The sequence below is a fragment of the Fukomys damarensis genome, unplaced genomic scaffold (assembly GCF_012274545.1).
Source record: "Fukomys damarensis isolate Sample0158 unplaced genomic scaffold, DMR_v1.0_HiC HiC_scaffold_16, whole genome shotgun sequence".
Lineage (NCBI taxonomy): Eukaryota > Metazoa > Chordata > Mammalia > Rodentia > Bathyergidae > Fukomys > Fukomys damarensis.
Genome location: NW_022900928.1, coordinates 25,176,500 through 25,188,589, shown reverse-complemented (window position 1 = coordinate 25,188,589; position 12,090 = coordinate 25,176,500). Strand labels below are relative to the sequence as shown.

The 12,090-nt window shown below is 41.2% G+C and overlaps 1 protein-coding gene across 5 annotated transcripts in view; it reads left to right on the top strand.

The window, feature by feature from the left end:
* Stim1 (stromal interaction molecule 1) overlaps nucleotides 1–12,090 on the top strand; it is a 207,949-nt gene that overhangs the window by 187,327 nt on the left and 8,532 nt on the right. For all 5 annotated transcript variants that reach the window (XM_010603163.3, XM_010603164.3, XM_010603162.3 and 2 more), the window contains exons 6-10: nucleotides 78–255; nucleotides 4,950–5,127; nucleotides 10,001–10,168; nucleotides 10,673–10,773; nucleotides 11,011–11,246. In XM_010603163.3, coding sequence (XP_010601465.1) covers nucleotides 78–255; nucleotides 4,950–5,127; nucleotides 10,001–10,168; nucleotides 10,673–10,773; nucleotides 11,011–11,246 — 861 coding nt within the window. The remainder of the gene's footprint in view (nucleotides 1–77; nucleotides 256–4,949; nucleotides 5,128–10,000; nucleotides 10,169–10,672; nucleotides 10,774–11,010; nucleotides 11,247–12,090) is intronic.

Sequence of the window (12,090 nt, the reverse complement as noted above, 5' to 3'; positions counted from 1 at the left end):
GGAGAGGATGCAGGGAGTTTTCAAGGCCAAGTGAACTGTAGGTGCTCTGACTCACCATATCCTCCCCTCTCTGGCAGTGACCCGCCATAATCACCTCAAGGACTTCATGCTGGTGGTGTCTATTGTTATTGGTGTGGGCGGCTGCTGGTTTGCCTATATCCAGAACCGTTACTCCAAAGAGCACATGAAGAAGATGATGAAAGATTTGGAAGGGTTACACCGAGCTGAACAGAGTCTACATGACCTTCAGGAAAGGTAAGTAAGGCCTTGCCCCTTCCCCACAGCCCTGGTACTGCCTGATCTTGGGAGCTTTCTGTTTCCAACTGGGTGTGTGCCACCTGGCCTCTGAGACCATACTGACGTGGCTACCCAGGCTGTGCTGTCCTTCCAGAACGGCACTGGGAGTGTAGCTTTCTGCCATTCCAGTTTCCTGGGTAATCTTCCTGGGGAAGAACTTGAGTCTGCCTTTATTCAGAGGGAGAAATATATGTGTACCTGTCAGTGGTTTTGAATTCCCTGGTTGGGTGGCTTTTCAGAGGTCATACTACCTTTCTTCCTGCCTCTGGGTTGCTTCCCTTCCCATGCAATGTAAATAGATAAAATGAACTGTTCCCCAAAGAAACTTCAGACCTCCTTAAGTGGAGTCTAAATCTCGTAAATATGACCTGTATATCTTTGTGTAAATCCTGTCCCTTCTGGCATATTTCTTCATCAGTAAGAAAGGCTTGACATAGGAGAACTGTAGTATCTTCTAGGAGAACACTGCTAGATAGTCTGGGACTATGTTAAAAAAAAAAAACGATTTAAAAACTATGGTAGAAGATTTAGTTGTAAAAAGAGCGTGCCAGTCATTCAGTCAATTATACTTACTGACACCCAGGAACCAGGTCTGTACTGGAAATTATAAGGAACTCATTGCCATCTCAGCAACTAAGCTCACACATAAGATAGGAGCATGAGGACGCCCTTAAAGCAGATTCATAGCCAGTTTACAGGATTAGAACCCTAAGGACTAGAAAGACTCTGACTCAGGAGCTCAGTGAATGTGGGACTCTTGAGGAAGTGGCCTTGAAAGATGGGTAGGGAGGTCCTTAGAGTACAGGTTGTGTGTAGGGTGGGGCCAGATTCCTGGGACCTTGGAAATGGATGAGAATATGGAGAGGTTTAGTAGGATGCAAAAGGCAATAGAGTCAGGACAGGTTTTTTGGCGTTTTGTGTTTGAGGTAAAAGAGGCCCACTTCAGGACTGACTTAGAAAATGACTCTTGCGATCTAGGGACTCCAGTTGGGAAGTCTTTGCAGGAATCTTGTGAAAGGAAATCAAATCTGGTCTTTTCTGTTATTTTAAAATGACAGTATTTTCTTTGGAGCGGGGAAGGACTTCTAATAAGCCAGAAATTTGTTGAGTACTAAAATACAGTATTGCTTTTTAATCACTATGACATTTGGAGTTAGGTATTACTATCCTTATTTTAGAGTGAGGAAATAAAGACTCAGAAAGAGGTAAGTACTTAGATGAGGGTCATATGTTGGTAGTAGTAAGCTGGGAATTCTGATACCAGACTTATTTCCATGGGCAAGGCTTCTAGGGAGGCAAGAAGGGTCTGCTCTCTAAGCTGATTCCTGGTTACTTTGCTGGGCTCCTGTGCCTGGGCCCTCTCTGCTAACTAGGGGTAAATGTTGTACTTTGAGCAGTGCTCATTATTCATTTCTGAAAAATATGTATTGTTTTCATTCCAAAGGCAGAAGAATCTAGGCAGGAGGCATTCCAAGTTTGGGGCTAAAACTAAACTCCTAGCCCTTGCTGCTCCCTGAGGCCTCCTAATCTTAATGACTACTGTGTCACCCACCACTCCCACCCCACCCCCACTTGCACACATGCGCACACATACCACGCTCAGCACTCCAGCCCACGTGTGACCTTGTCACTTCTTACTTTAATAGACCTGTACTGCTGGACACCTCAGAGCTTTATTGTACAGAGTTCCTGATATTTTGTGAGTAAATGTAATGCTATATGTACACTCCAGTTAGGATTTTACAGGGTTTCAAAATAATTCTCTGAGGAGGCAAGAATTTTGATTCCCATCTTGCTACAAAGAAACAGACAAAACTTGTCCACATATAACATTACTCATTAGATCCAGGATTTAGAATCAGGCAGTCAGGCTGCTTAATTTCCTGCTTCATAATGCTGATTTATTGTTGTCTTGGAGTTAGGCAGGGTCTGATTGTACATGTGTTTGCTCATTTCTTCAGTACCAATGGTATTTATTGATCTCTCTCTCCTCTAGATGCCATTGGGAGTATGGAAGTGGGTCAGGCTCAGTTCTACTTTAAGAGTCCTGTTGGAAAGAGGACTTACATAGTATTGGCTTTTCTGAAGAGGCTGCTTTCAGAGAGCACAATATTTCAGTGAAGAACCTACTGGTGTAATTTCTTGTCACTGGGTCACAGAAGAGTACAGTAAAGGAAGAAGAGTATAATAAAGGAGGATACTCAGCAAGGGAGAGTTGGGTGTAGAAATGGCGCCGCCTGGGTTATTTTTTAAAGCTTGCATATAGCGCCATCTGGTGTACATTTGAGGAGGTTCTACTATCTTTTCTGCCAGGCTAAAGTAGGTAAGTTGCCAGCCGGAAGCTTGTAGCCAACATTTCTTCCTCTTCCCTGCTTGCTTATTCCACTACATGTTTTGAGGCCTCAGCCACTGACAGCTGTGGACTTGGGGGAATTTGTTTTGTTTTTGAGACAGGGTATCACTATCTAGTTCAGACTGCCCTGGAACTCACTATGTAGCTCAGGCTGGTCTCAAACTTGCAGCTGTCCTCCTGCCTCAGCCTCCCAAGTGCTGGGATTACAGGCATACACCACCACACCTGGCTAGGGCACATTTTTTAAAGGTTGATTTGCCTCTTCTGTTTCATATTCTTAATTAACTCAGTGGTCAGGGCTTTTCTCTGTGGATAGTTCTTGTTATATAGCCTATCTTTTCTTTTCCATACCTCACTTCTAACTCATATCTCTTCTCTTCCTCACCATCCTTTTACCCTTCTATCCTAGTCCATTAGTTGGTAGCTCCTACCAAGGTAGTAAGACTGGACAGTAGCTAAATCCTTTCCTATTTCAAAGGGATTAGTAAATTATTACTCTTTTCCTGGGTCTAGAACAGGTCTTGTAAAACCTAAGGTCTCACTTCCACTCTGTGGAGTGTGAACAGCCAAAAGGCCTCCATGATGCTGAGTCCTATAGCCCAATGATGGCTCCAGACACAAGACCCAGGGCCTTACTTCCGGGAGCTGTGAACAGCCAAAAAGGGCCTCCATGATGCTGGGACCTATAGCTCAGCGAGGCTCCGGGAGCTTGACGAGTAGTGAGAATCACCCAGGAAGGAACACACCAGACTAGTCGGAAAACAGACCTTTATTAGTCTGGCCAGATGGCACTCCCAGAGCCAAGTAGCTCAGAGAGGCCCCAGCTCAGGGGCTGAGGTCCTTTTTATAAGGGGATAGGTAGGGTGGGGGTCTGTACTCAAGATGCTTACAGAATGTCCTAAGATTTTCAAGACATTCCTTCTGGGAAGACAAGGAGTGAAACCATCTTTATCTATTTACCCAGAACTACTAAATGTTCACCTGTTAATTTACATTAATTACAGTTGAGACTAGGAACTTACTTAAGATTACAAAGTTATGCAGTCCCACAGTCTCCCCTTCTCTGACTCCTTTCAGGTAGAGTTAATTTCTCCACCTTTGGGTTCACACAACACCAGGAATATCTCCTTATTGTAGAACTTACCATACTATAGACAGTTATGAGTCTACTTGTCTTTGTTAGACTAGGTCATGAGCTCAGTTGGAGAAAGTTTTCTTATTTATCTCCATACATTTAGGCTTATCAAGGGCTTGATATTTAGTAGGAACCGATGGACTTTGGTGAGTGAATGGACTGGTGGATGGATGAATTAACATAGACATGTAGACAAAAGAAGAGAGGAAGGAAGAAGAAGACTTGGTTAGATGGAAGGTTTCTGGCAGTGAACAGAGGGATGTGAGGGTGGGTGAAAGAGTAGATTATTATAGCTGATACCTTAGAGGACTTACTCACTGTGTAAGATCCTTAGGCCTCGGGGCAGCAGGGACTCTCTCAACCCCTTCCCACCCCCTTGGGTATGAATTTCATTTTCCTGTTCCTCTGGGAACTGACACTCAGGAATCTAGGAGGTATAGTTCAATAATCTCTTACTCGTCCTCCTTAAGCCTTCCTCCTGTCACCACCTCAGTCATATCCAGTACATCTTTCCTGGATTTTGCATTATTTGCAAGATAGTCTACATTTATTGAAGCTTCTAGATATCAAAATGTAAGAGGACTAATTATGGAATTTGAAGTTACAAAGATTTTAATTCCATCCTCGGTTTCTCCTGCAGGTTATTTTTTCTCTCTTGAGTCTTTGTGTTCATATCTGTCCCAGGCTGATGATGTTAACTGTATATCATTATTATCTGCCAGGAAAACTTAATGTAAAATCTCTTATAAACTGGTAGTTATTAGGATTTTAGATGTGTATATTTTAGAGGAGGGATTCAGTTGCATGGGAACCTGACTCCTGACTCCACAGCCTTGATTACTAGCAGTAAAACCATTGCCAATAGGGACTGGGGATTTAGCTCAGTGGTTCTGCTGCCTGCCTTGCAAGCACAAGGACCTGAGTTCGATCCTCAGTACAAAAAACAAAAACAAAACAAAGCACAAATGATGGCCAATGTGACATTACAATTATGACTGGTTTCTGTTTGCCCTGATCTAGTTCAGAGTTAGACATCAGTAGAGTAGGGAGAATACTGTATATGTTGAGAGCAGGTGTCTCATTTTCCTTCTTACTGTCATGATTCATGGCCTGCTGACTGTCACATCCTTGCCTGGGCTCCTCCATCTCCCCCGCTGCCCCCAGGCTGCACAAAGCCCAGGAGGAGCATCGCACAGTGGAAGTGGAGAAGGTCCATTTGGAGAAGAAGCTGCGTGATGAGATCAACGTTGCTAAGCAGGAAGCCCAGCGGTTGAAGGAGCTGCGGGAGGGTACTGAGAATGAACGGAGCCGCCAAAAATATGCTGAGGAAGAGTTGGAGCAGGTAGGAGAATCTACAAATTTCTGGGGTAGGTAAAGGATAGAGGCTGAGGGTCTGGCTGGTAAGTTTCATGTGTAAGGACTTAGAAATATGGCTCTAGGTCTATCTTCTAGAGTCAGTGTGTTTTTTCCTAATAAAAGTAGTGGGAAAGCTGCAAAAGATGGTTGACATGATTTTAAAGAACAAAAGATAGGAGTTATGCTGTTTTTTCTTTTTATAGAGGTATTTACATAAAGTGTTAAAATCGTAAGTATGTAACTGGTAAACTTTTACATCTGCATGAACCTGTGTAAACACAACCCAGATCAAGATAAAGAAACTTTTCATATCCTAGAAAGCTCACTTTTGCCCCTATAGTCAATATTTCACCTAAAGATAATGACAGCCACAACCTCTAATCCAGATTAGTTTTTTCTGATTTTAAACTTCACAAAAATGATATTAGCCAGGCGTGGTGGCACACATCTGTAATCCCAGTACTTGGGAGGCTGATGCCAGAGGATTGCCATGAGTTGGACGCTAGCCTGGGCTGCATAGTGAGTTCAAGGCCAGCCTTAACTACACTGAAAGACCCTATCTCAACAAAACAAAACAAGTCATTATACATATATAATCTTTTGTGTTTGGTTTCTTTCACTCAATATTATGTATGTGAGAGTCATTCATGTTGTATGTAGTGATAACTGGTTTATTTCTGTTAATTCTCTTGTTGGTAGACTTTTGGATTGTTTATGATGTTTTAGCTTTTACGAATAACACTGTTATGTACATTATTGCATACATCTCTTGGTGGGCATAAACATCTAATTCTGTTGATTATGTAATGGAGCATTTCTCTACCAGCTTTATTAGAATGTCCCAGTTTTCCAAAATGGTTGGACCAACCTATATTGCTACCAGCAATGTATAAGAGTTCTAGTTAACCTATGACCTTGGTATTTTTAGACATCTGGTAGGTATATAGTTGTATCTCATTTTGATTTTAATTTTAATTTCCCTAATATTATCAACCATCTTTTCATAAATTTATTGGCCATTTGATTTGTGAATTTCTATACATTTAAAAATTGGGTTTTTCTTTTCTTGTAGATTTGTGAGTTCTTTATATAATATTTAAAAAACATTTGGGGTGGACATTTTTGGTTATTGTTTGTTTGTTTTTTGTGGCACTGGGAATCAAACTCAGGACCTTGCATTTGCCAGGCAGGTGTGGTGCCACTGAGCTACATCCCAGGCCCTATATAATATTTTATATAAAGATTTATGTAGAAATTTAAACCCACTTCTTTCAATAATAAGCAGCCAAAACATCAATAAATGTATGAAAGATTTTAAAATATAGTTAATAGCATTGACCTCATTGATATGTATGAAATGTTTAGCAAAACTGTTGAAAAACACATTTTCTTTTTATATATTAAAATATTGCTGCTCCGTTTGGTCTGCTCCTGGGGATCTAGTGTTTATATTAGATCTTTTAACTTATTTCACATGGCTCATATGCTCAGTTGTTATTTTTTTCTCTTTTTTTTTTTTTTTTTTTTTTTTTTTTTTTTTGGTACTGGGGATTGAACTCGGGTCTTTGCACTTGACTATTTTCTTTTGATCTCTGAGTTCTTTAATCTTACACTCCGCCTTGAACATTCTGCTGTTTAATCCATTCAATAGATTCCTTCCTTCAGATAATGTATTTTTAACTTCAGAATATGTTTTATTTTTATAGATTTCAGTTCCTTGTCTAAAATTAATATTTCATCTGTTGTGTGTTTTTTTTCTTATATTTCCTTGAAAATATCTGTCATAGTTATTCGAAAGTCTAGTAACTCTTCCATCTGGATCATTTATAGGTCTGCTTATTTTTCCTCTTGATATTTGGCTATATTTTTCTCTCTTCTCATTTCTAGTAATTTATTTTTATTAAAGGCTGGATAGGGTGTATAAAGAGTAATAGAAGCTCCAGAAGATTTTACCTTCTATCATACACAGGTACTATGTAGAGTGAGGATCTGATCATCTCAAGCCAGAGATGGAAATGGGTTGCAGATTTGTTTGGTCCAGCTCTCGTTGGTCAGAGTTCCTTAGTTATGTCCCTCCTTGACTCTTTATTAAGAGCTGGTAGATTTCTTCCTCTTGAAAGGCTACGGAGATTCAGTTCTGCTAGACTGTTTTCTCTGTGCCCCAACACATGGGCCAAGCACAATTCTAGGCTTCATGTAGAATCGTAAGATGCCTCCAGGAGATGATGACTGACAACTATCAGTTCACCTTAGAGAGACTTTTCCTTCTCTTGGTTTTTATTCATCTAGTCTAGTGGTTCTCACATGTTTTGATCTTAGGACCCTTTTACTTTTAACATTTTTAATGGAGGCAATACTGTTGATATTTATCATTAGAGAGTAGAACTGAGAATATTTAAAATATTTATTTTTTTAGGCCCTGCTTTTTAAAAAAAGTATTCCATGAAGGATAGGGAATGGCAAAAAAATTATTAATTCACTTAAAAGAACTATATTAAACTCCTTACCTGTTAACACAAACAGCATATTTTACTAAACACGATTATATTTTCCAAAATAAAAACAATTTAATGAAAAAATGATTTTTTACAATTTTGCTTATCTTTTTAATATATATAGCTTAGTAGACAGCTAGTTTCTTATATTAGAGTTTGTATTCAAACTGTTGTGATTTCACATATCATGTACCCTTTGGTACAGTCTAGTGTGAGAGAAAAGGGGTGAGAAAGGTAGTTTTAGTATTATTAGGAAAATAGTTTTGACCTCATAGATGCTCTGGAAAGTCTTGGGAGATACCTAGGAACCCCTGGATCACTCTCAGAGAACTGCAGACCCACTCCTACTTGTGTCTATAGCTGTCTGATTATTTGAAAACTAATTTTTCATAATTTGCATAGTTTCCAACAGTTTATGTAGATGTTGTATTAAATCAGAATGTATGCCTATACTGTGGCCTTCTGGGAAGCAGAAGTCATCCATTTACAAACATGTATCAGTGGTTCTGAACTTTGGCTGCATAATTGAATGAATGACTTGTGAAGTTTTTGCTTTGTTTTGAGACGTTATATATCCCATTATGTATCCTAGGCTGGCCTTGAACTCCTAGTGATCCTACCTCAGCCTACCAAATGCTAGGATTACAGGCGTGTGCCACCACATGTGGCTGTGACTTGAGCTTTTAAAAAGCTTTTGTGAAAAAAGAAAAATAAAGCAAAAAAAAGAAAAAAACTTTTTTAAAAAAATAAAAATAAGAGCTTTTGATGCCCAGGTCAGTACTCCAGATCAGTGAAATCAGAATTTCTGAGTTTGGGTCCAGCTATCAGTATTTAAAATTTTTCCCACGTGTGATGATTCTAATTTTACCAATAAAAAAATGTTGTGTATGGGGGGGGAACTTTTCCCATGTAATTCCAGTATGTGATAAGATTTTAGCACTACAACCATAGAGTAAAATAGGACTAGTGAACTCTGACTTGCCCATCTATTTCCCTTTTGTCCTTCACACATTTGTTACTTAGGTGTGGCTAGGCATGTGTGTCTCTGTCTCTCTGCCTGTGATGTCCCCCAGTCCTTGTTTTGTAGTTGCTTTTCTCATTAGTTGTTGAACCTGGTGACATACCTTTGTGTGTCTCCTCTACTATCATACTTCTGTTTACTCCCTTGTCTCTTCTTCCATTCTTTCCTCCTTAGCTTATTCCATTCCTTTAACTGCTTTTAATGTAGAAGTTGATCAGAAATTTTCAGGTTTGCTATATTAGTCTCTAAGGTATTTGGTCTTTACTTTAAATCTATAAAACCAGGAATGGGCCATATTATAGTTGTTTTTTTTCAAGGAACATAATGCAGGTGAAGATTGGTGCTTTCATTGGCTTTCAAAGGAAGGATGGTATTGTGTCTCTAGCTAAGGCCCTCCCAGTCTACCTAAGCTGTGCAGAGCCTCTGGCATACTGTGGGATCCATGCCTCAGTGACTGAAGTTCGGGATAATGAGACTGCTTTCAATCCTTGTTCTCTGGGTTTCTGACCAGCTGAAGTTCATTGTTCAGATGAAGGTGTTTGGGATCACTTATCTGGTAGCCTGGATGAGATAGCACAGAATCCAGGGTACATAATGTCTCTGTACTTTCAGCTCTTTTATGCTTGAGTGTGTCACGACTATCTGCTTTACTCTGTGTTTCTCACAGAGAAAGTCAAGAGGAGATGGCCTATGCATTAGCTCTTTTTCCTTTCTCTGTCTCTGCTGGGAATGTCTGTGTTAGGTACTGACATACTTATTGTCATCCCATCTCTAGACAGTAATTTTCAAACCTTACCTACTGCTTTGACAAGATTTTTTTCCGCATACTTTCCATGATAGGGATATCTCTCCTGAGTTTACTGATAGTTTGGATTTGCATTGGAGGGTGTTCTGGTCCACAGTGAATTAAGATCTGCTATAGTAAGCTCAGAGTCATATGGCAAGTTCAGGGACCAGAACCAGATTTCCAACCAAATGCCTTTTCTTTATATTCTGAGGTCTAAGCAAACTCTCAGTAAAATGATTCACTAGCTGGTCTGTTTCTGAAGAGATTAGGGAAGATTGCTGGCTGCATGACCAGGAAGGTCAGGGGATGTGATAGAAAAAGTGCCCTACAGCAAAAACCTCTCATTTGAGTTCTAGCTGACACTCGACCTTGAGTGGGCTACTTTCCTTCCCTGAGCTTGCTTCCTTGTATATGAAATACAGAGAACAATTCTTGCCTTTCTCTCTCCTGAGAGAGTGTTAAAGCAGTTAAGAGCTCTGAATTCTGAAGCATCACACAGAAGTGTTGGAGAAGATTGCAGAATCAGTAAACAGAGTCACTCCTCTTGGCTGCATAGGTTCGGGAGGCCTTAAGGAAAGCAGAGAAGGAGCTGGAATCACACAGCTCATGGTATGCTCCAGAGGCCCTGCAGAAGTGGCTGCAGCTGACACATGAGGTGGAGGTGCAGTACTACAACATCAAGAAGCAAAATGCTGAGAAGCAGCTGCTGGTGGCCAAAGAGGGGGTGAGACCTGCCCTCCTATAGCCCTCCTTCTTCCCTCTTCTCCCTTCCCTGTCCTCCTCCCTTTTACCTGCCCTTCTTCCTCTTTTCTGCCTCACTCTATCCCTCCCTTTGGGCAAAGAGATGTCCTGGTGGTGGGTTCTGTTTCTTTTCCTAATGTACAGCTCCTGATAATGTCCTCAAACTTCTGGTGTAGGGCTACTCCCTACTGTCTTCTGGGAAAGATGAAGCAAGTGGAAGCAGGTAGAGGGAAAGCTCTGCCAGCCCCATACTGCCATGGGGAGAGAGGTCCTCCTGAGGCTAGAGCATGGCAGGGGAACCTTTTGCTTCTCTTGTTTTCTCTCTCCTTCCTTTCCCCTTCCATTCCTTTATTCCTTTTCCCTTTCCCTGTTTTTCTTCCTTTTCCTTGTACAGCTTGAGAGGGGCATCCAGCCACAGGAAGGCCCTTCTCATTTCTTCCAACCACTAATCCCTGCCCTCTTTAAACTGAGGGCCTCATCTTTGCAGGCTGAGAAAATAAAAAAGAAGAGAAACACACTCTTTGGTACCTTCCATGTGGCCCACAGCTCTTCCCTGGATGATGTGGATCATAAAATTCTAACTGCCAAGTAAGTAGCACCATTTATCAATTCTGGCAATGCCCATACCATCTTTAGAATTTGAAGGTGTATATAGGGCCTCTAACCCCAATTCCATTTTCTTACTGATAGAGTAACACTCTGATCTCCTGCCTGACCTTATGTAGCTCCCACCTCGATCTCCAAATTCTTTCTTGGGGAAGAAGCCTCATTGTTACTGATCTCCTACCCAGTCCATGCCTTCAGTTCTCTTTCATCTGTTTTTAGGCAAGCACTAAGCGAGGTGACAGCAGCACTCAGGGAACGCCTGCACCGCTGGCAGCAGATTGAGATCCTCTGTGGCTTCCAGATTGTCAACAACCCTGGCATCCACTCGCTGGTGACTGCCCTCAACATAGACCCCAGTTGGATGGGCAGCACGCGCCCCAACCCTGCCCATTTCATCATGACTGACGATGTGGATGACATGGATGAGGAGATTGTATCACCCTTGTCCATGCAGTGTAGGTGCCCTTTTTGGTGGGTGGATAGGGAAAGGAGCCTTTGATACACAAATTAAGAAGTCTGTGGCCTCTTCTTGGCTTACACAGTAAAAGGGGCAGAAAACCAGGAAAATGTTTTACCTCATGACCTTGGTTAATAAAGCACAAGTCACATAGGATATCTTTATAGTTGTCCTTTTGGTGGATCTTCCTTGCTATAAGCTCTGTCTGTCCTTGTAGGTCCCTTGTATTAAGTGTGTCTCCCTTTACAACTCATTTCTTTGTTTATTTTCCCTTTCCCCTTGATTGTCTACTTTATAAAAAATAGTCTCTTTTAGAGACTTTGATCCACAATGTAAAAATGGCATTCATTCTGATGATTTATTGCACTTGTTTTCATTGTATGTTCTTTATTCTTAATTGTTAAGGTGGATGAATGGATTGATGTCTCTCTTTCTCTTTTTCTTTTGTATGAGGCCCCATGTAGCAACAGTCCCTGCCAGTGCTCCATCCCTAAAAGCTCCAAGCTGGAAGGCATCCTTGCCCAGGAGCAAACTCCTGCACAAGCATGCCTGCCTCTCTACCTGAGCTCTTGGACCTTCCCATCCTCTATCCTGGGCCTTCCCTCTCTCTTCTGTCCCCTGCAAGTGATGAGAGCAGAGTATAACAGGACTGAAAGGACAACATTGAGTGGGGTTTTTTCCTTTTCTTTTTCAGTACTGAGGATCAAACCCAGGGGCACTCCATCCCTGAGCTACTTCCCCAGTCTTTTTTTTTTTTGAGACAAGTTCTCACTAAGTTGCCCAGGTTAGGCTCAAAGTGGGAATTCTTTAGAATGAGGTGATTTTCCCTTTACTGGCCCACA